Source organism: Acromyrmex echinatior, unplaced genomic scaffold, assembly GCF_024713525.1.
Source record: "Acromyrmex echinatior isolate Ae372 unplaced genomic scaffold, ASM2471352v2 Scaffold46, whole genome shotgun sequence".
NCBI classification, from domain to species: Eukaryota; Metazoa; Arthropoda; class Insecta; order Hymenoptera; family Formicidae; genus Acromyrmex; species Acromyrmex echinatior.
In genome coordinates this window covers 25,030-49,974 of record NW_028259079.1, presented here as the reverse complement: position 1 = coordinate 49,974, position 24,945 = coordinate 25,030, and the positions used below count along the sequence as shown (strand labels likewise).

Here is a 24,945-nt window from a genome sequence, read left to right as displayed (position 1 = left end):
TAGGTTTTTTTTTATTTTAGAAACTGAAATTCAAAAATGATAATAATAATATATAATAATTTCTAATTTCATTTTAAATAAATTTTTATTTGAATAGGGATTAGTTGTAAAATGTACATACAATAGACATGTCTGGCAATTCTCTCTATTGGAGTTTTTAACGAAAACTCAACTTCGAGTGATCAAAAAACTGGTACTCGTGGAAAGCGATTCGTCAGGCTGCGTATTTGCGTGTAGGGAGACACGCGTTGTACATTTTTAAAATTTTGTCGCTTTTGATTCGAGCCCTCGATTGGTTTTCAATTTTTTTCATAGACATAAAAATCCATGCAATCGCGTCGATGGAGAGAAGTGCAACGAGTCGCGCTCCTAAAATCCTATCGGCGTGCCCGCTGACCGCGCGGTTTAACAGCAGGCCGCACGTTTCGCTCTTCGTAACCTCGTTACGCGTGGAAGGGATCAAAGTATCGGCAAAGTGACTTATACCCAACCCGACGTGGGCAATGGCGGTGAGCGACTGTTCCGAAAGTAGCCCTCGCTTTCGTGCGGGTCTGCGGGCCTTGATTACATTAGACTGGGACAAAGAGTTCGGGGAGCGAGTGAAGAGTGCGCAAAGCGGAAACTCACGAGAAAGAAAAACGATTCGTTCGTAAAATATTCCCAAACCGCAGAACCTACTTCCGGTTTCCGTCTGCAAAAAGTGTTTTTATTTTTTGTTTGTTTTTAACTATTTTCCTGTTAATATTACACGAATAAATGTGTACTCACAAACGAAATGACATGAAGTTTCTTATACTTATAAGTTTTTTGTTTACTTTAGTTTTTACAATGATAAAATTTTACATAGAGCTCTCGATAATCAAATAATATTACAATAAAACCGGGCAAATTAGAGCTAAAACACGGTTGTTATTTGTCCAGTTTTGTAATATTATTTTAGTTTAATTTTTTATTTATTTAATTTAAAGATTTCGGAAATTAAAGTAGAGAAAAAAGATTCTCTTATTTATAGTTTTTTAATTATTTGAATTCGAATATTTAATTAACATTTATGTAATACTGGCTTATTAATTATAAAAGACGTCATATGTTCAATATCTAAAATAAAACAGTGTTTATCGATTCGATAAGTTTGCAACAATATCCTGCTAGAGAAAAAATTCAGATCACTCGACAACTGACGGAGTGAATCGTTTACAATCCGCTTCTCTCAATTTCTCCCAATCGTGCCATTTGCTTTTATCGTCATCGCAGTTTGATCTCATCTAGTAAGTGCTGCTACGTACGCATGATGGCATGTCAAAAACGTTCTATCGAGCTGCTACGTCGCCCGGTCATCAGTGTCGGGTTTACGGGCAAAAGAGATTCGTGGGCGTGAACGGGAACAGGAACTTTCGGTTCTTCGCTCTCGAGTTTCATTATTTCTTTCATCGCTGGCAATAACCTTTGTTCCCGAATTTCCTGATTCCCGCGATTCACCTCCAGACTACGAACTGGGAAAATGTATCAACGGACATTTTCGTCGAAAACGACACATTTTCACGTGATATATGAACATAATAGCAGAATTTTCATCACATTTTTGCCATCCATTTCATCGAACTACAATGATTTACCGACTAAAAATATTACGTTTAAATATAAAACGAATACACTTACGATTGCAACGACAATTTCATAAATTGTCGAAATCCGGATTTTTTTGCTATTTGCGTACGGTGTGATTGACACGAAAATGGAAAACGCCCATAATATCGGCTCGTCTACAATGATGGCACGTAATAATGTACGCTTTAATCGCTTTCAGTACATTATAGCGGGTAGACAGAGAGGCTGACACAAAACCGCATAGTAAGATCAAAAGAATTGCAAAACTTTTAATAACGCGCCACCGCCATTAAAATAAATCTCATTGAAAATCGTGGAGTACATCTTTCTGAACAAACCGCATAAAAATTCTGAAATTCATTGCTTTATAATCATTCTATGCATTCACAACACTTCAGAGATTGCTCAAGATACGTAAAATTACGACATGACGTAATTAAATTAACCGAAATGATTAATTACTTTATCGGTGCAAACGTACATCTTACTTCCTTTTGCTGTTTCAAGCGCGAGCGAACACAAGATTGGTAACCAGCATAATTAGGACAGCGAAAAAAGACGTGGTCATTAGCACGCGCTAAGCACGGAGAGGAAAAGGGTAAGGGCGGCAAAGTAGAGGGGCGACCAGGTGTAAGGAGAGTTTCTTCGCGTTATTCAGAGTAATGAAGCAGATATGCAAAACTACTTAGACCGTCTCGTTCAGTCCTCTTCTTCATTTCTTTCTCATTCCCTCTTTTCTCTCCACCGTCCTCCAGTTTCCCATCTTCTCCGGTCTCTTCATCTTCTTCCCCTTTTTCTTCGTACCTCCGCCTCCGTCGTCGCTGTGTCTACTTCCTTCCTTCAACTGCAAGGAGCGCCATCCGGGCATCTCTTCTCGCTCGACCGGAGTAGAATAAAAGAGACGTAATGTCTCCGCCATTTGCATATTAAATTTGCCCCTTCATCCGTACGGCTCTATTCAAATGATTATTCTTTATCGTTCGCTTTGCTACGGTCAGCGGATAAGCTCGCGGCGGCGGAGATGGCACGAGATGCGTCGCCGAAACTCTCTCTCTCTCTCTCTCTCTCTCTCTCTCTCTCTCTCTCTCTCTCTCTCTCTCCTTCCCCACTCTCTCTCTCTTCGCCGACGCGCTCGATGCTGCCCGCGTAATTACGGACTCGGAGGAAAATAAAAAAGGCAATCGCGTGGAAAAGCAAAATTGCAGAGTCGAATGGCGCGTGGAAGTGGAATCCAAGGCTGCTACTCTCTACTCTCTGGAAATCGTTCCTCGATATCGGAAAACGGAGAGAGACGCCGAGCATGAAGGGAGAACTGATCGATTATAAACCTATTATCCGCCCACGCACACAAGTATGTCCAAATAATATTTTTGCGATACCAATATATATTTTCTACGGTAAGCTTGAATTTTGGAATCTTGGAAAAATCGTCGAAATATATAATCGCAAGAAAACATCAATTATTTTGTTTTATGCCAGTTAGTTTAACAATCTTCATCCTCCCAAAAATTTTATTTCGGACCATCATCAATGATTGCATTCAACAGGAAAAACAGCTTTGCAATTGATTTGTACATTCAAGTCCAGTAGGGAACTAAGAGTAAAATCAATCAAAATAAAGAATTTCACAACAATTGTACGGTTTTTTTTTTCTAAAACTTATTTATATTTACATTGCTTAACACTATGACGATCATATCGTAATCAATCCTTGCGTTACTTAATGTTTTTATTATCACGATTGTAAAGCCATCAAACAAGCCTTCAGCTGCGTGCCTTTGCGTTACACGAGAAGATCGCAATGGTAAGTCTACACCTTTGCCTCTCGTCGACGCCAACATGTCCGTCATTTTGTCATCGAGAATCTTCTACCTTTTAGGAAAACTAAAGAAGATAGGGTGACAGCGTATTACGCCCGACGTATATAGTCACCATGGAGACCAAGCGAGAACCGGCGCCATAATGAAATTCTGGAAATCTTGCGGATGTGGAAAGCAGGCGAGTAGGTGGATACCTCTAGTCTATCGAGTCCGCCTGGACCCCGATTTCCTTCGAGTAGAAAGCTTTCAGAAACCCAATCGAACTGGCTCACTCGCGTTCGTCGCGAGATTCCGAGAAGGATTTTTTTTTTCTTCATTCGCATCCGGCAAAGTCGGACAGTCTCTTCGAGAGCCGATGCGACGGCTAGATCACGTAGATAGATTGAGAAAGTTGATGCTGCGACTCTTTATTGCTACACGGACAGTTTTATGAGATCCCACCTGGGGATATTCAGTCATTATCGCGAAATTCAATTAGAGATAGTTTTAACGGTTCAAGATCGCAATTAAGTGACCGATCGAGAAACTCGCCCGCGCTTCTCCGCCACGTAAATCCCATTAGGGGATTTATTAGTTTTAAAGCGTTCGTGGAGTCTCTTCGGGATATATGGTTCAAATGGATCGCGCTCGCTCGTTCGTCCACTCGCCTCAACAGAGTAAATTAATAGCGTTATTTATGAAGCGAAGGACCATGCTATGCGCCCGGGTACTTTATTACCAACAAGTTTTTGCGGATTGAAACAACTGAAGCCTTTATACACGCCAACACACACCGCAAGAAGCATTGGTATAAATTTCTGGTCAGGCGCGCACAACGACCACGTCCTCGTAATCCTATTGTACAATCCTGGCAATAGCTTCTCTTTAACAGGGAAAAGAAAACCTGCTGGGACGTACGGCCGGACTGTCGCAGTGCGATCTATGAAATAATAGCACCGGCGCCACAAGCGGTATTAAATTTCAGGGGATTTCATTTGTCACCGAAGGTGGCAACAAAACAGGTTCATTCGCGAGGGCGATGAACTGGGTCAACCCGGTGGGTATTTGTAGCGTTATTGACAGGAGGAAACATTTTTTAATAGAATTTCGATAACGATGGCGAGTTACTTAATCATTTTTTTTCACCAGTGTCAACTAGATCTGTTTTTTATTCCTACCCTAGACTGCACTAGAACGTTCTTTCTCGCTTTTGCCAAATATCAAACATATATCTATCTCATTTCAAGTTCTAAAAATATATATCAGTTTAGCCACAGGAAACAGACTATGTTATACAAGGATTCGCGTCTCAGCGATATGAAATGATCGTTCATTCGATTTTGACACAATTTACACGATTTAAAATCAGTTGTTCACAAAAATGGAGCTCTCGCGAAATGACCCCCACGTGGAAAATTGAATTTTATTTAACGTCCGCGGGCGGCGGATCGCATGGATTGCAATTGGAAAACTGTCAGATTGCATCTCTGTGAATGAGTCGCCCTCAGGAACCGGTACAAACGTTGTACCGCTCCGAGTGCCAGATGTACCAAACCTGGAGCCGCAAACTGATTGAATAAATATATTTAATCTTCACCGTAGATCGGCAAATGTTCCACGAATTGGAAAGCATCGAAAACGTTCGAGCAAATGACCGTTAAATAATAATCAAGAAGTTTTAGATCATGACAAAATACACCAGGCGCACTCCAGTTCCCAGCGGGAGCAATTTCTGATCTGTTCGTGTATCTCGACAACAAATAGGAAATAATATTTCTTCAATATTCTAGAGAGAAAGAATATTTATTAATAATTTTCCAGAGAAACACACTTTGCAGTAATAAAGTTAAAAAGAACTTACAATACATTTAATAACGTAACTTTTACAATTTATTCTCAAACATTGTAGAGAGTCATATGAAAGGTTAAGTACCTTCCCAAAGCTGTCTCGAAACGATAAAATTTATTCACGATATTCTATTTTAAAGTCTACCTTCAAACTTGAACGATGGACAAATTCAGGGGATACGAGCGAATAGGAGCGACTGAGTCTCCTTTCCTCTCGATAAAATCTGGACCTGACGAGCGACCGATTTTCCAGTGGACTCGACACATCGATCACGTGCACGCCTAATAGTAGCACGTGTTGGTAATTACGCTCGGGGAACTGTAGCTAGATCGGGTCTAGGTAATTACCCGAGCGTCATCAGTCTGTACCCCACCACCCCTCAAACTCAACTACCCCCTTTCGGTATTCTGATGCGTTACACCGAACCCTCTACTGAGTCCTCCATGTGCGATGCACCGCTCGATGATATCAACACGATTGATTGGTTAACATGTCTGATTCACCTCTAGTCTGGCCTTGATTATCTATCTCTCGACTCTGTCGTCAGCTTATTGAATCCCTTCTCAAATCGTTTTCTCTTTTTCCTGCTCGTTTCTCTGCTACCTTCTTCACCGTACGTCATATCATTCAAATTGTCGCATTAAATCCCTTCTTTTGATCAGGTGCAACCTTTCCCTTCCTGTCACCCACCAGTATGTCATGTCAGGATAAAAATCAGGTATTTTACGTGCTCTCACATAATTGAACTTCCCCTAATCCGTCTATAGTGTATCTCGATGGCCATCCCTCTTTTGTTCCAACAGTCTATATCAAATTCTTTTTTTTTGTGATAATTTACTAAACCTTTTAGTCGGAATTATGGTCGACGTCTCTTTAATATTGCTCTCGGACTCGAGGGAAATATAGTTTTCAATCTGTGTATTTAAACTCATAACTGTATAGACTAAAGTTTCCTGCTGATAGTAAATTAATAATATTTCTTGTTGTTTTGCGGTAAAATTTCATCAAGTATATTTTCAACATAGCCGATCAATATATAACAGACAGGTAATATAGATATAAAAACTGTGCATAATAATACATTTCAATTATTTTTTGTTCCATACAATATAATTATCACACGAATTATTTTTATACATTATATAAATAATAATTAAATGCTTATATAATTCTCCATTCATATATTAAGAGACGTATGTGCAGTGTATAAGCGAGCTCGATCAGTTTAATCTTGCCGGCCGTATTTCGCAGAAATACTTTAGGGACGTCGGAGGGACGCGGGTTTATTTCCCAAGAGGGACGCGGGCTTTTTTTCACAGTCCGACTGCCGCTATTACCCCGATATAAGGGCGGCGACCTCTCTAGTGGCCAAAAATTTCAAGATCGCAAACTTTTATCGTAAACTTTGATGGGATTTCTATCGAGGCGACGCGAAACGTATTTCGCACAATCGTAAACCGCTTTCTTGTGTAACGCGTTTCGAAACTTTAAAAGGGGATCTTGTTGCATACTTCCATGTCGAAAGCGCCTGCGACACTTTATACATTTTGATGGAATATTATTAGTACAACGGGAAATTCAATGAGAAAAGAAAATATAGTTTTTACTTTACAATTTCTTAATATTTTCTGATTATAAACATGAAAAAGATTTGAGTAACAAACAATGAGATATCGTGGAATATAGATGGATTTTATCGCAGTTGTTTCGCGAATATCCTCAGCATTTCCGATATTCAATCTCGCCGCAAAGAAAAGTTTTGTCACTCGACAGGTGGAAACACTCTCAAAACTATTCTGAAGTGCGACGGAAAATGATACGCCTGATCGTGCCTGTCGATGCCTCATGAAAGAGGATGAACGGCACACCGTGATTCTTCTCGCATTCCCTATCCCTCGCGCTATGGGTGCCAAAGAAAAGCAGCTTTGCACGCCAGCTAACAGCGAAGCTGCGTGCATGAACTGCTATTGAGACACGAGAGAGAGATATAATGCTCGCCACTTAGGCGAAGTTGCCTTGCGGCCAGACAGTCGAAAGGGTGTCTGGTGTCTCGAGAGCTCTTCTCTCAGACTGCATAGCATCGTGCAGATGCACCCTCGTATTCTCAATTTGCTAAAAAAAAAAAAATCTCGCGTTCTTTCCGCGTGCACTTATGCATATGCATATGTAAGTGTACTGCGATACTCGTCCACTGGTGCACATCGCAATACGAAGGAATCTGTTGCAAATGAAACTCAGACAATGACGGCATTCCATATACGAAGTTACATATAGAAATGTAACTGTTTATTGACAAACACAATGAGTTTATATCATATCTATGTATACTATTATACATATAAATAAATATATTTTACGTTAGATGTAAAAATCGATCGATAGACTATCGTCAATCTCATATACGTGATACATACATACATAGTATGAGATATTTTATTGAAAACGGAAGCGAAACACGAAAACGAATACTTGTGACCGTGGCGGCGCGTATTTCATAGTGTATCCGCTCGTAAAACCCTCGAAAACTAATTTGAAAAGTGTTCCGGCCTTTTTCAATACTCCAACTTTTACGCGGTTGGCTTAAATATGTAATAAAGGCACGTATATACTTTCACTATACCGGTCCCGTAAATCCATAACGATCGTTATGCATCACCCATCGGCGAAAGAACATTATCCTTAAATAGGCAGACGAGGGACTTCGATCCACTGCCCCTGTCTTGCTCGTCTCAAGATCACATCATTGGTGAAACTACTATTAAGGCGTACGCACTCGAGACGTTTCATTCCAAGACTGAAAAGCACCGGTGAATTACCTATGCAAAATACGCGAGGATTCTAGGGACTGTGCTGATCCCTCTATTGAGGGACGTCAGAATACAATCTCTTATACCCCGCTTTCTAAAAAGTAGCCGAAGGCTTTCACTAAGCTAACAAAAAAGAGAGAGAGAGTATCTTCTTGATCTTCAGCTCTCCTAAAGATTCTAGTCCTCAGACTATCTTAGAGGGTGCAAAATGTTCTATTGGATTTGTAAATACTTTATGTACCAGAGGTGGAAATGAATGATATCGAACTTTTTGGGATGACGGAGGGAACGAAAATAGAAATTTTTAGATAAGGCATCTCGCTAGCTTTATTTGAAAGTTCGTCAGTGTCACGCGTTTTCCACCTGATATGAGGGAAGGGACGATATGAAGGAAGGGAGAGAGCGAGGAACGGACTGGAAATAGCGACGGCAACAGGAGAGCCCGGAATTTCGCAAAATTTAAGCCTGCCGACATCCATCACTGCGCGCGACAGTCCTCCCGTCGCTCCAACGTCAGCCCGCGTCGCTCTTTTTGAGTCTGCCAGAGCGCACGAGTCGGTACATGCATGCATATGTGAAGCCGCAATAGCTGTAACACGACGTAAAATCCGTCGTATGGAAAATCGTGGGACGAAATAGGCGACAATGTAGTTCGATCTTAAACAGCTAGAGACATGGATATGGTATTATCATCGATTCATATTACATTCTGCATTTAAATTTTGCATTATTATCTTTCGGTCTCGATCGGTTTTTAAAATAGTGTATATCACATATATATTTTTCTTCTATTAGATATTAAAGGAGGAATGATAACCCAATCCCTTGAGTAAAATATAATAACATTTTGTTAATTTTAACTTTCGTCTGTAACAAAATGTAAATCAATTTATTTCCATGGTTAGTTTCAAAGTAAACACTGTTCACATTAACGTGTGCACTTGGTATAAGTAATAAATTAATTTGAGTCAAATTTAATACATTTTCTTAAGTTAAATTGTTTGACTCTATTGTTTTAATCAAATGAAACAAACGAATGATACAGAAATTAATGATTAAAAATGACTGAAATTGAGACTGGAATTGAGTTTGACATTACGAATTTAACAATGTAGCTTTCCATTTTTGTCTTCCATGGATTTTGATAAATCAAGGAGTGTTACCTTCACTGTTTTAATGAATGGAAAGACGATACGAGAATACACAAAGCTTCGCTGGGAAAGAGATACACGCCACTCACCATAAAGCCTATTACGTTCCTTTACAAATATAGCTACTGCGGGCAGGTCGATTGCAACTGACAGTCAAATTACAAAAGCGCGTATTACATTTTACGCCTTTCAACCTGATACGCACCGTCGGATTATACCGACGTAAATAATGGAAAATTGCAACATTCGTGAAAAAAATGTATTTTGCCGCATGTCAGAACCACACTAAAACTCGTCGCTAAAATGGAGTACTCGGTGTACATACACTGTCTACATTTTTTTTACAAATTTCTCGTACGCATCTCACTCATTATTAGTCGCTTCGATCATGTAGAAACGATATTACTACACGAGATATTACAAATTTCATGAAAATTTAAGGTTGACAATTTATTTTCTTTTTTTAGCAGTAAAAACAATTTTATTGTAGATTTAAAAATTCAGAAATTGTGTGATAAAAGAGAGAAGGGATAGCGAAACAGATCGCACGTAGAAATAACGCGCGCGCGACATGTGTTGTGCATCAAGTCCATTCGCTCCGTTATTTCCGAAAGTCTCCAAATATAACCAAAACTTTAGACGTCAGGATCATGGCAACTAACCTCACTAAATTCAAAATTTACTAGTATATATACTCCAATTCTGTATATTTACATTTTAATGGCCCACTTGCCAGTGAACGAGATTCCATTTACCACGTAAGAAAGAACAAATAATTTCAAAGTATAATACAGCAATAATGAGCAGCATAATCAATACAATAATGTATAGCAATCACTACTTAATTTAGCATATGACAATTATTACTTATCATTACTAATTATCATTATTAATTATTACTAATACATTACTAATTATCATTTAAGCACGAGTTTGCGTCGACATGCGATTTCACAATTCTGCGTTTCTCATTATCATTCTAAGTTATTATTTTTTTGCACTATTTTCAATCTATATTACAGATAATTATTGCTACAGATAATTATTTGCAAATAATTATTGCTCTGATCATCCAATTATTGCATGACATTTAATATTATAATTATTATAATTCAATATTATAATCGTAAACTTGTTTGTCAATTTTACAGCTGCCATGCTGAGCAGCTCATTCGACCAGAAATCTTGACAGCCGAGCTACCGACAGATCTGTCACAAGATAGAAACAAAAGTTGCAGATACAAAAATAGTCCATTTCTATATTCCGGTGCAACATATAACGTCTGCGATTTCATAAGCCACTGGATAAAAGTTATGGAGACGGTTCTTTAAATGAAATATGCGCTTTTAAATTGGATCAGGGAAAGATTGATGAGCTCGCAAACGATTATTCTGAAACGTGCATATCTTCTAGGCGCGAAAACACAATACAAAAGGAATCTTGCAAGGAAACAGTCAAAAATGACAGAACTCCCTCAAAGAACGAAGATGAATCTCAATGCAAATCGAATCGTAAAAGAAAAACACGTGGCAAAATACCCGATGGTATGATTATTGATCTTAGCAATAATATATATTCCACGCACAATCTAGTACCTGAAATGAAATTTGTCGCAGTACCAAGGTATGAATTTTTTCTACAACAAACAGAGATCGATATTTAAAGATTTTCTAAATTCTTTAAAAATCCCACGTATGTCAATCTTTTTCAGGAAACAATATTCAACGTGGAATCGCAGTCCAAGAAAAGTGATGAAGAAAATGATCGACAATTCTATACTGACCGTGCTTTGTTTGGAAAATGGCAACAAAGTGAAGAAAACTCAGAGGTCAACAAAACGCAAATGTAGAAATTATTCGAGAAAGTCAATGAATAACATATTACATAAGAGTGCCAATACGACTGTCAATGCACCAACAAAATTCAAAAATACATTAAATGGCCAACAAAAGTTACATGTAAAAAATAATACGCAGTCGCTTTGTATGCCTCATGAAATTCTTGATTCAATGCAATGCTGTCATGACGATAACATGATGGTTGATATTGATAACGTACGATATCCGATATTGAACACACAGGGAAATGTACCACAAACTATTGCTGTTCAATTTTTAACGACACACATCAAGAATATCACATTTGTGATCGGGAGGATTACAATACAGATGGTTTTGATTTCAATGCCGAGATGCAAACTGATTGGATGGCCGAGTACTTTTATCCTGAATATACCCGCACGAAGAGCCACCGATGTTTCTGTAACTCAAACGAGTGCAATTCCAACATAAATATGCAACACGACCGTTGTCTCCTGATGCCACAAACGACAAAACTGTTTCAAAATTCTGATCTTCCGAAGAAGCATCAAAGAGAAGAGGTCGAGCGACTCGAATCTGATATCGCGCTTGAATTCGCAACAGAAGCTGAATATTCTCCAGATGGAGTCGAATGGTGCACGAATTGCGACGGAGAGAAAGGAAGTTCGGCGAGCACAAACCGGAAACTCGCCGAGTCTGGCGGAAACGTTACTGATCTCGCATCCGTCCCGTGGATCGCATGCGCTATGTGAAATTGACACGCGTTCTGGAAGAGCGAATGCGGACGACGACGACAACGGTGCGTGGAAGAAAGAAGACGGCGACGCTAATAAAATCAGCATCAGTGAAAAAGACATCGATTACATGGCTACAGGCGCGTGGAGAGACAACTGTATCGGACGGCGTTGCGCAGACTGCGTTGTCGCGAAACCGTCGCGTTCAAACCAGCATCCCGGGGAAAAAGGCGGATCCGCCCGCGGAGTGGATTCGAAGTGGAAACGGGGCTCCATTGAAACTGACGTTCAACAATTGGATTATAAATGGAAGAGAAGAATCGCGACCATAGATGCTAGTACACGCGCGAGGGTGGATTTCAAAGGAAAATGTGATTCCAGGTGAGAGTCGATTTGAATGAGATATGGCTGCATGATAAAGGAACCGCACCGCTTTTATTCTCTCTCTTTCTCTCTTCCTCTCATCGTTACCTAACGTCGACTATGTCCAACAGATATAAATCGGAAGAGGCGATTCGTGTCCAATTGAGCGAAAGCGCGGAGGAAATGGTCGAAGCAACGTTAGTCCTCGCCTGATTTTGGCATTACAGCATACATCTATTTCCGATAAATAGAATTCTTCACTTTTCTCTCGTTCTGTATATTGCTTTGAAAATTGCTCTCATTTTTCAGAGTCCTAATTATTGTTATTTTATATAATATATCATTTATATATTCATTATATATTATACGCTTTCATTATTATTTTTTTACATGAAATAATCAGGATTTTAATGAAACTTTACCTGTTTCTTTTTTCTTAATCGTTTGATTTAAACTGATCTGATTTGCTTCGCGAATCCGAAAACTCTCTGAAACCATTAAAATTTCAAAACGAAGATATCTATTTGAGCCTCCTTTATTTAATTAAATTTAAAGGAAAAATCAACTTTTTACTAATTAAAGAATCTAAAATAGAAGTGCAACATAAATCTCTTAAATTCTAAATGTAGCAAACTTAAATAACATAATTTAAAAAATTGTAACGTTTTTACAAATAAAATGTGATCCCAAGAATAAATCTTTTATTATATAATACCTATATAATTTTAGTTTGCTACATATAGAGTTTAACATATGTCATGTTGCATTTCTTTCTCAGATTCTTTAATTAGTTGAAAATCGATTCTTCTTTTAAATTGAACTAATAAAAAGCATGTTAAAAACTTGTTGCAAATTATCCACGAATGTTTCACAGATCGCAAACGAAGAGTGACAATATAAACGCAGACGGCAACCATCACGAGACGCGCGATTACTCTCTTTGGACGAGTTTACAGATGGGCAAAATTTGGTCGCAAGTGCACGACGCGTGCAAGAACGTCGTAAAGCTCGCTGCTACGAGCGTCGGCCGTGTTGCGAAGGATGCACCTAAATCGGAACGTTCACAGAGAAATCCCGTCGAAGTGGTTGACGCGACGCTCGTTGAGAGCACGTTCTCGTGCGCTGGCAAAATATGTGGTGAAACGTGTCGTAAAAATTTAATGCGCTCGAAGAGCGAGGAAAAAACGAAGGCGCGTCAAGAACGTACAATCAGGGACGTGGGAAAATATCACGGGGATACAGAAGCGGAAAAACACCGATGCGAAAAAACTTGCGGACCATTGCACCTACCCGCCACGATATGCAGAAGCACGCGTATCAAAGCGCCAAAAAAGAGGAGAGCGGAGAATCTTGTGTGAATTACAGCGGTACGATTAATAGTGATCAATCCTCCACGCATCTACCTGTTGCATTGACAGAGTCATCGAAACTTACATTCAACAAATAACACGCACGTATTTGAGTCAACTTAGAAAATATATGTAACGTTTTTTTTTTTTGAAGAAAATATTACTTTTTTATACAAACGATAACGCAACAACGAAACATTCGTTTTTTTGTTTTATCTTTCACTGCTTTTCAATTTTGTCGGGTTTTCGATTTTTTTCCGTCGTCTCTTTGTATCTGCATCTCTCCGAATATGTGAACCATAAATATTGCGCTGTAACAAAAAAATGTATTTTTTTTATTTCGGCTAAATGATTAAATAAATACAAATTTCTGCAGATTTGCGTTACTGAACGCGTTATTGAACGCAAATTAACAAATGTTTTATTATAATTCCAGGATAATCTTTTTCTTTGAAAATTTCCAAATTTATATACATTAAAGACAAAGGATGTTTATATTCAAATTTTACATTAGCCTTTATCCACGTGAGAATTTGCATTTAGATACGAATGCTTGTACAATATTCAATATCATAAAATATTCTCTCGTTTTTCGCGTATATAAATTTCTCGCCTTTGATACGGAAATAATAATTGCTCTTCTAGAATATGAACATGGCAAGTATCGGGATATCGTAGAATTTCAACCATGGAATGAAATGTACAGTCATGATGAGGATACACATTCTCAATCCCGTTTGAGTGAGCCCTTCATCTATCACGAAAAATTTACGTATCCAGAACTTCGCAATAGAGGTAGTAGCGACGATAATCGAAATTTTGCAAGGAGCTCTGCAGACGATCAATCTATGCAAATTCTAAAACAAGTAACGATAGGATGTCTCGAGAGATACACTCTGCAGACGATCAATCTATGCAAGATACTTCCGAAGAAACAAAATCTGCTGAACGTTATCAAAATTCTAAAACAAGTAACGATAGGATGTCTCGAGAGATACACTCTGCAGACGATCAATCTATGCAAGATACTTCCGAAGAAACAAAATCTGCTAAACATTATCAAAATCCTAAAACATGTAACGATAGGATGTCTCGAGAGACACACGTTTATTATTACGAAGTATCTGTAACTAATGATCACCAAGCGATTCGCTCAGACATGTCGGTTGCTTCGAAAAATAATTCGCTGCATCATAGGTGTCAATCGAATGTATCATCTTCTGAAGGTAACAGACGAGTAGAAACATCTGCGACGCCTGAACAAACACGATTTTATGAAGAAATCGAAAAACCGTGCGAGGGAATATGCGAAGAAACGTGCGAGAGTACTGACACGATCGACACTGAAACCACGGTCGCAATAGCTGCAGTATCCTTGACCAAAGTAGAGCTCACGGGTCGCTCATTGCGGAACGACTCGGAAGAACCGATAGCATCGACTTCCAAATGGGAGACGACACCTGTTTCATTGAAAATATCGCGAAGAAAATGTCACAGTTTCAAATCGCCGTTCTGTGCGATGACGATGAAATTCTTGAGGAAACGTTCGTCCGTTGATAATAAAACCTGCGCGCCTGTGCTTAAATGGAGTAAAAAAGACATCAGAAGAAAGGAGCTACCAAGTACGGCTACTATTTACGATAGCGGAGTGAAGATTAAGAAAATAGATCCATCTACTATGCAATCCGATCGAGAAGGCAATAAGAGGCGAGCCTACATAAAAGTTCAAATGCAAACACCTGACGCGATTATTACGAGAATTTTATCGGAGTTCCTTCTCAGTGGCGAGAAGAAGAAAAAGGTGTTGATGACTATAATGCTACAATCGGAATTGGATAATAACATAACTTCCAGAGGAATCGATCGGTTTCATTATCCAGACGATCGTCCTCATGGTGCGGTTACAACCTCGTCGAAGACTGTTCAATGTTTCGTATGTGATAAACAAGAGTGTTACGAAATAATACAATCGGATAACTCGATTACTTTAGAAGAGGCCTTAATCACAGAATATCCGGAAACGTCTGAATTCAATGATCATTTGGCGAAACAAAAAGCAGACGTAACAATTCCTCCATGATTTATACTTAAGAAATTCCCTTGAGAGCAATGTATAAATAAATATATCTGTTAGAATGTAATTAATTAAGCAACAACATTAAAATTTGCGTTTGTCAAATTTTTGATGTAGATTAATCGAACCACTTCGAGATATCGAGAAATTCAAAGAGAATTTCAGTTATTTTAATTAAATCTTAGTAACCTCACATTTACATATGTACTAATTTATGTGTTTATTTTTGGCTATGGCATATCAAAAATGTACTCAATGTCCACACTAATTATGCATAGCAATAGAAACAAATAAATTAATTATGAATTTCTTCTGAAAATTATAAAGTTTAAACAAAGTTGCACATTGCAAAATAATTTTCTTATTCAACATGAGGCAAAATTGCAATTTAGTCTATTCAATATTAACTATTTAATTAATCATATTTAATCATATTAATGGGGTCGAACTATATTCTATAATAATATTATTATTCATATTGAACATATTGAGCACATCAAACATGGCAAGTAACAAAATTGGTGATTTTGACACAATGTGTCTGACAAATTGTCAGATTAAACAAACAGATTATCCCATTTACTACAATACTGTAAATTCAACTAACGGAGATTCATCAGAAAGTCACAAGTTCTTTCGTAGGATATTAAAGTATTTCAAGCGCCCCACTGCACGAATAAGACGAAGCAAAAAAAAGAAACGTGATATAAATAAGCGAAATGTCAGTACGAGTAAATCTGAAGAAAAAATATCGGTATATACTTCAATCCGATCTAAAGGTTGGTAAACTGAAGCAAAGAATGGTCGATGCAATTACCTCCACTACACGAGCAAATAATGTTCATGATAAAGTAACACATGGAAATCTTTTAAACGCCATACAGCATCTTGTTCATGACACATCTTGTCAATATGCAGTGGATAACGTTGTTTCGAATCGTGACTGCAATCCGCTATGCATTGGCAGCAAGACTCAAAACGTAGATGAAGAAGTCAGTTTGGAGACAAACTCTAACGCTTTCGCGGAAGCATGCGAAAAGAGGTGGCAGACGGACTTTATTCTCGAGGAAATTGCAAAAATCTCTGACGCTTTGTCGCAGAAAACTGTCGCTTCCATGAAAGATCAGGCGGTTTCAATCCTTGCGTCCGTATCGATGGCGCCTACGAAATATGAGATGGAAGAGCAAACATGCGAGAACCTGAAATCATTATCTTCGATTATCTACGCGGATGAGGAACCAAATGTTATGGTAAAAGAAAACCCAAAAGCCATCTGTAATGGAAAGAATACCAACTATTATAATGGAAAAAAAACCATCTGTTGTAGTGGAAGAAGAACCAACTGCAGCAGTGAAAGGAGTTGCTTCAGCGACTGTAATGCAACTAGAAATACACAAGAAAACATTGGGATCTTCTCCAAACTATTTTACACCGAATTCACGAGATTTTTCGGTGAACTTACAATTAGATAAATCTCTGAGCTCTGTGGATATCCAACAAAAATCATCAATAAAAGACTTAAGGAAAACTGAGCGTATCAGTACAATTACGTTTCCGAAAAAAGATGATCTTCGAGATACTGCAGCTTTTGTTATTGCTGGCAAAAAGATGGAAGAAAAGGAAGAATTATGGAAGAAAACTTCTCTGCGACGAATGTTAGATAAATATGTTTTCACTGACAAGATAAATGACGAAAATTATGTAATTATAAATTGTATTCCAAAGCTAAAAAAGAGAAAGTCAAAACCCTCAGATCAGCCTACTTTATTACAAAAAGCATCGAGTCTTCTATCAAATTTTCGAAGATGAAACAAGAATTAACCCAAAGAATCAAAGATATTCCCCAGAAATCTGTGCTATATAAAAAGTCAAAATATCGAGTCAAATTTCGCAAATATATGGAGAAAAAAGACAAAAAGCCAGAATTGAAAAAAGAACTTACGGATTCCGAAAAAATCTCAAAATGTTTCGTTAGGTTGCCTCAAGCGATAAGAACTTGTAAGGATTTTGAACCTTCCGTAAAACCAACGACAGTATATCCAGATTGTCATACAATAGAATATTTAGAACCAACAAGATATTACAAGGATTTATCGAGCATCTATCTTAGACCCAAATATTGCGATGTTTGGACTACTCCATGCCTTACCTCTGAAGGCATCGTAAATGGCGCTTTCCCGCAAGATTCATGCGCAATCAAATATCGTGCCTTGTGTCATTCACTAATTGACAGCTCGTCCAGATGTTATAATTATATTAATACAAACTACAATACGTATTGCAAGAACGATTACAAGAAATATTGTTATTCGCATCTAAATAATATTGACAGCGTTCAAATGGGATATTATCATTGCAATGACATCCAGTATTGAACAATCAACAATGTGGGAGGGATCGATCATATTACTGAACAAAGGGGAATTTATATTTCACGCACCCATGGACATCGGAGCATTTGTCGCGATATAATTGATATTGACAATGGCGACATACGATATTTAACGTTGCCGAATTCAATCATATCGGAAATATATATAAAATTAACGTGTCGTTTTTTATTGCTTATGTATAATTTTTTTATGAAATTTACAGTACAGAGCGAGATGATGAGAACCGAGCAAATTAAAATGGATAAATATACGACGTAATCTGTACTGCGGCCAGTGACATGCGTCAATCCTAATTATATTCACACTACATACTAATTTTAGTTATTAACCCGTATGTGCGAGTAGTCATAAAGTTTCGTGTCCTGTCCAACGCGTATGCATGTTAATAATTAAAATTAATAACGCGCCAAATATAGTTGCGATATACATGTGACAGTCGACGCATTGATGCCAGACGACAAAAGAACGTATCATACGATATATTAATGCGGACAGAGTGATTATATGTTTGCATAGCAGTTTATATTACTCATTATGACGACCAGTTTATGATTATTCACCAATAATAGCAAATAGTTCGAACTAGCATTTTAAGAAACGACAAAAACCAAAAGAAATCTTTACATTGCAAAAACTCGCTTATTACCAAAATTGCCAGTCACAAAAGGACCAAGATCGTTTGAGCGTTTTTTCATGCTTGAGAAGCTACTTAGCCATTTAGGAAATATCCACGGACAGAAAGAAACCACCGCAGACGCAACAGACTGTTACCGTCCTCGCAAGAAACGCCAAACAGTATCGAAAAGAGCTTGCGGGCAGCCGAAGAACTTTGCATCAACGGGTCCCGGTGGAGACGTTGTCGTATCCTTAAGCGGCCTTCGCGGTTGGCGATTGCGGCGGAAGGAATTTCGAATTAGAAGTTTGTTGCGAAGTTCCTTGGAAGTCCACCTGCCGAATGCAATGCTGACCGAAAACCTAGTCTGGAAAGCGAAAGCATATATATCTGTTTCCTCATTATCTATTCACACGGTCTGGAAGGTACGTACTAATTTGTTCGTTTTTTCAATAAAAATTAATTTTATAATGAAAAGTAGTGAAAAATGAATAATTGAGAATTTTTAATTAGAATGTAAAGAAAAAATGGTCAATATATGAACAAAAAGTCGAAAGGGTGATAACTGTATTTATTGTGAAATAAATTAATAAAAAGGAGAGGAAATAAAGAATAATTTATTATTATAGATAATAATTATTTATTTATATATTATTTTTTGACTGCACTCTCTTATACTGTAGTCGTGAAAAAATTAATAATTAGAATCGAGAATACAAAACATAATATAATGATACATAAAATAATAAATTATTCATTTATGAATAAAGTTGTCACTTATTTTATCCATGACCTTTTATTCTTGATCTTTTTTATTCTTATTTGCATTTGCATTTATCAAACTTGATTTTCTTCTTGTTTTCACTTAGAAGTTTATTGTCCAAGAATTATAGCGACAAAATGATGTTTAATTGTATTTTGTATGATGTCTAATTATTCATTTATTCCGACAGATTTGCCATACGGTCAACCATTCAAAATGTATAGCACGAGAAAATGATTTGAAAGGATTTCTCTTAAGAACATCTTAAGCAGTCTTCAAGCTCGAAGAGCATCAAGACGAAAACTTGGTCGAAATTCATGGCGATCTATTCCACAAACTTTCTGGATGACCAATATAAGAGAAGAGTCAAAACCACTCAATGAACAAATCCTCGTGAACCATACAAGTAATGTTATGACACGCTTGTCGTTGTTATAAATGTTACGATCGCATAACAGGTAGCTTTATGCAGTGGCAAGACTTAACGTCATCCTAGTGGATGCATTAGACAGATGGCGTCGGAAGATTTACTATTCAACTTTGACATCGTACAGTACGAAACTTCGCCCGCGAGGTGAAGGAAGTACGATATCCTTCGACAGAACGACGCACCACCTTTCACCTAAGTACTGCATTCGAGAACGCTGATGTCGACGACGACACTGGAGATTGCTGGAACGGAGTTGCTCTACAGATGGCGATAATGACAAGGCAGAGGGTGAGAGACTGACAGGGTTGCAACCGCATTGAATCGCACGAAGTAACAGTGAGGAAACTTCGTAACGTCAGACTTCGCGACGACCATGAAGGTACACTTCCCCGATAGATCTCGGTGTAGAAGAGTCGGTGGAGGGTGCGAAGGATCTCATAATGCCCCTCGACGTCTCTATCCGTCGCCTTATCACGCTAAGTTGATTAAACACAGGCGACAATACGCGTCCCCTTCCGTCCGCAACCCCTGTTGTTGTCGTGTGTACCATGTCCCGTCGTCCAGCTTGCAACCCGATCGTGGTATCCACCTCTGGTCTGACCCACCTCCATGCAATCTGCCGCCGTGTAATCCGCCGGCGTGTAAACCATCCTCGTGTAAATTGTCCCCGTGTAAATCACTGCCGTGTCCAACGGCCTGTCCGCTGCCGCCGTTGTACGACACGTCTCCGTGTTCAACGTCTTTAGACCGTCCAATTCCAACCAAGAACCAGCCCCCATGTTTCCAGGCAACTCCGTGTTCGATAGTCTCATGCTATTCGCGTGAAACACGCGCGATTCGCGGATGAAAGACGGGACTACGCCTAATGAAGGTGAAAGGGCTGCTTGTTAATTAGGCTAAAGTTAAACGATTAGATTGTTGCTGCAAAGAGCTCTTTCTTGCAAGTGTTATACAATTTAACAATCTCATTCTAATAATATACAATGCCTTACAACTGTTTACAGCATAGTTATGATATAGTTTTGTTTCGATAATTTTGATTAAATCTTTATACTAGATAATGTTACATGTTACATTTGAGATTATACTTTTTTCTCGGTCTCGCATTAATTTTAATATTTTATTATTAATATTTTATTATCAATATTTTAATTGATAATAATGAATAATTAATGAATAATTATTGTGTTATTTTATGCTGAATTTTATTGATAATTATCTTCCTCGGATATCCCAGAATAAATTTCTTTATCTATTTATCTCTTTATGCAACATGCGCGTGCAAAAATGTTATATATAGTATCACGTGATATACGCTTAAATTTTGCTAGTAGTACATTTAATGTAAATGCTTGACCTGCAAAAGTCTTTCTTCTTGCGGAGGATATCGCGGTTAATTGTGTGGAAAGACCGATATATAGTTGCGCAAGTTCCGGTAGCGGAACGAGCTGCTTGCTGAGAAACATTGGTTTGAGATGCTGCGGCGTTGGAAATTCGAGCTGCGGAGGATGTTACTAATGATTCATCGCTTTAAAGATTCCACGCTCGTTGCACATTCAAGAAATTAATAAATAAAACAGTTTTCCCGATGCAATTACCTGAATTTATCGCTTCTAAAAACGCACAATTTACTTGATTAAACAGGATGTTTAATTTTTACTCGTTTGCCATAAACGTAAATCATCGATGTTTTCTTAATTCTTCGCCGAGAGACTTTGAAAACACAGTCGATAGTTTTGATTATAAATTCTGGTAGACAAATTCAAATCTGTAGAAAATAATTAAAATATACGAAAAGAATTGTTTTGCTTAGGCTTATCTCTAAAAATTTAGCTAGATATAGATTTGAAAATAATTATTTATTAAAGTTTTAGTTATTAAAATCTCAAAACTTTTTGCAACATTACTTATCATGCTTGAATTTTTTTATGTAATTATTTTTATGATACAACAAAGTTATTTTCAGATTTGCATTATTTAAATTTTTAAATACTTTAGCAATATTTTCCGTGTTTCACAATCCAATTTTTATGATACTAAAAACTTGTTACTAAAGCTTTCATAGATATACAAAAATATTTTCAGATTTTTATAGTCTAGAATAATATTAAAATCTGCATTAAAGTTCAAAAATCCAGCTGTGTTAATGACGGAAGATGCAAAATTCCATTTGGCCAACAAAAGGTTAAAATTAATGACAATTACCATAACCTAATGTAAACATAATTAATTTGAATTAACATTGTACGATGACATGTAAAGTTATAGTGATATGTGAAACGTTAAGGATGAGACTGTTAAATTGTTTACGAGACAATCGGCATTGGCCGAAATGCGTGCTCGGTATCTCGAAACTATCCGCTTTCGAGTTTCTTCAAATCACGCATTCTGACTTATCGCATAATCAGCTATTAAGTCAGTTGAGAAAACAAAGTATAGATCCTGACGAGATCCTTGCGGAGCATCATCGACAGCTCACTTGTGAGAAAGAACTTGCGCGTATTCTGTGTAATCTCAACGTCAGTTATCGGATTATGAAAAGGTAATATGCTTTATGAACGAGTTACTTTGTAAGTTAACGAACCTGCCGTTACTGTAGAGCTTTTCTTCAGAGTAGAAAATCCATGACATAATTTCCCGAGATCGATGCTCCAATTTACGACGAAAATCGCAAATATTGTTAATTAATTAAAAAAGGCAAAAATTGTTAATTAATTAAAAACTTTATTTGTGATCGAATACAGAATAGGCGACGTGAAATGCGTAAATTGGGCCGACCTGGTGATCACAATCGGCGGAGATGGCACCTTTCTCTTGGCCTCGAAACTGATAACAAATAATAAAACGCCGATATTTGGCATTAATCCGCATCCCGGAATCAGTACCTTCACACTGCCGATTGAATACAGTACAGACATCGAAAGGATATTTGAGAAACTGTATGCGGGGGATTACACCGTCTTGATGAGGAGTCGTATACGTACAGTAATGACAGGAGAAGGATTATATCAACAGCCCTTTCATATTCACGAAAAGAGTCGCACACGAGGCGAAAAAAGAGTCGAGTGAGTAGATTGATTTTCTTTGACAGTACAAATGATTAACGTAATTTTTTTCCATTCTATTAGCCAACGTTCTATACTGGAAGAATAACTTGCAAATTTGAAAAAAATATTTCTCTCAAAGGAATATTTCTTTTAAAGAAATATCTCTCTTAAATCCATATCGTAACATTATTTATCTCGCTTTTCTTGTGTAAAATTGTATTTCACATTTTATCTGCAAAATTTCTCAGTATTTCTCTCAGAGATGCAGTCGTCATTTTCACTTGAGTCGTAGAAGCGAGTTGGAGTACATTATAGAATAATAGTATTAATAAATCAAGTATGCTAAAGCGAATAGGGCCGAATAAGGCGAGAAAGGACTTACGAGGTTGGCGTCTTTCCTTTATTCGCAACTGGAAAGGAAGTTTCTTCGGAACGATATTAACGTAACACAAAAAGATAAGAGCTTGAATGCTTTTTGATAGTCGGAGAATGATTTTGCAAGTACGGCTGCATAGCAAAAACGAGAAATAACAAGGTTGACGAAATGGAGACGCACGCATTCGCCGCCGCGTGCGAAAAACCGGCACAAAAAATGTATCGTATAATTCCGTTATAGTCCGCGTAGATAGAGAAACGTTAAAGCGCCGGTCGCGAGAACGACGTTCCCCGCTAAACTTTTATTTACCGGCTACTCCCACGACGTAGTCTAAAGTTGAAATAAGCAGCTGGTATGACCGACCCTCTGCGCCTTCGCGAGGAGGCCGTTGCAGTGCGTCTTCATTGCCCAGCCCGACTTGGTCCTCTTCTCGCAACCGAAGTTCCGAACTACAGCTTACGCGCGTTATAACTTCGGTAGTTATAACTTGTAAATTACAAGGCCCGCGTAGTTACGACTTGCGCAAGAGGAGGTCGTAACTTTTGAATTTGCGCGAATTTTACGGTGTGCGATGCGGAGCTTCTTAAACCCTTATCGATTAACTGGAAAGAAAAACTCTCGAAAAGAATTAGTTAGACGATTAGATTTAATTCGACGTTTCCGACGGGAAACAATTTAACCGTCGCGCACTTGATATTCCATTACGTCTCCATGTAATCTCTCTTTCTCTTGTAAACTCGCTCTCGCGTCCCATTAATTCCTTTCGAGTTTCGCGACGTCTCTCTAAAGGTGCGCTAAACAAATGAAATCTTTGCAGCGCACTCATGAGATCCACTCAGAGGAAAATAGCGGATGCCCTGCAGCCCCGTCAGAGAATTTTACCTTGGCTGGCATTAAACGAGGTTACTCTGACTAAAACGTTTCTACGCCGAGTCCGATCGATAACATTCATCGCGTACTTCCAGGTATTCATGGCCGAATTTATGGCGTCGAGGCCGATCGTGTTGGCGATTCAGGCAGATGAAGAGAAAATGTTCATGATCCGTTCCTCGGGTATCTGTGTCTGCACGGGCTCAGGCTCTCGATCCTGGTTCAAGACAATGAATTTGCAGACCGTCCAAACCGTTCAAACTCTTGTGGCCATGGCAACTGACAGACAACTGGATAAGAAAGAAACCCACGAAGTGTTGAACAAGTATCACAGTAATCTTCTGTTTCCACCAGGTAACGAATTATAAAATGAATTCTTCTGAATCTTCAATGATATTTCTTCGGGTAACCATTGGAGATTAATGGAGATACCACAGTTAAATATTTTATTAGTCTATCTATATAGATTTTTAATAAAATTAGATTGATTTAATAAAAATATTAAATTATGATTACTAAGACATCGAATATTTGCGTTACAGACGATTTAAAAATGGTATATATGATATATGAGATGTCTCGAAGTGCACTCTGGCCAAAGCTTCTTTCGGACAAGCGAATGTGTTGCAAAATCAAAGTCAAATCGACAGGCTTTGATGCTGGCCTTATTCTAGATGGCAGCGTGTCTTTACCTTTTAATGATGGCAGCACCGCGTCCTTCGAAATCCGACCCGAATATTCATTAAAAAATATCATTTTTCAATAAGTATCATATAGTCGTTGTAACTTCATATCTTATTGTTGATAATTTCTTTTCTTGTCCGGATAGCTCAATTATACGAAAAGCTCTTAATTCAATTCTCAGTAGAGAAAAAATAAAAGAGTGATCATGTTGTAA

At 38.0% G+C, this 24,945-nt stretch overlaps 3 protein-coding genes and 1 pseudogene across 4 annotated transcripts; 3 read left to right on the top strand and 1 right to left on the bottom strand.

Moving 5' to 3' along the window:
- The first annotated feature begins 9,574 nt into the window (after positions 1-9,574).
- Positions 9,575-13,677, top strand: LOC105147862 (uncharacterized; annotated as a pseudogene). The gene is made up of 4 exons (XR_015548431.1): positions 9,575-10,838; positions 10,927-12,150; positions 12,264-12,329; positions 13,007-13,677. The product of XR_015548431.1 is annotated as an uncharacterized LOC105147862 (transcript).
- Positions 13,678-18,072: 4,395 nt separating this feature from the next.
- On the top strand, positions 18,073-19,933 carry LOC105147859 (uncharacterized). The gene is made up of 2 exons (XM_087416612.1): positions 18,073-18,986; positions 19,515-19,933. The coding sequence occupies exons 1-2, from the start codon at positions 18,642-18,644 to the stop codon at positions 19,590-19,592; spliced, it is 423 nt and encodes a 140-aa protein (XP_087272738.1). The 5' UTR covers positions 18,073-18,641; the 3' UTR covers positions 19,593-19,933.
- A 217-nt stretch (positions 19,934-20,150) lies between these two features.
- On the bottom strand, positions 20,151-21,604 carry LOC147906398 (uncharacterized). The gene has a single exon (XM_087416613.1). It carries the CDS (start codon positions 20,564-20,566, stop codon positions 20,240-20,242), a length of 327 nt encoding a protein of 108 aa, XP_087272739.1. The 5' UTR covers positions 20,567-21,604; the 3' UTR covers positions 20,151-20,239.
- A 156-nt stretch (positions 21,605-21,760) lies between these two features.
- Positions 21,761-24,945, top strand: LOC105147860 (NAD kinase 2, mitochondrial). Its single transcript, XM_087416614.1, has 5 exons — positions 21,761-22,296; positions 22,499-22,819; positions 23,995-24,079; positions 24,143-24,401; positions 24,590-24,945. The coding sequence occupies exons 1-5, from the start codon at positions 22,004-22,006 to the stop codon at positions 24,811-24,813; spliced, it is 1,182 nt and encodes a 393-aa protein (XP_087272740.1). The 5' UTR covers positions 21,761-22,003; the 3' UTR covers positions 24,814-24,945.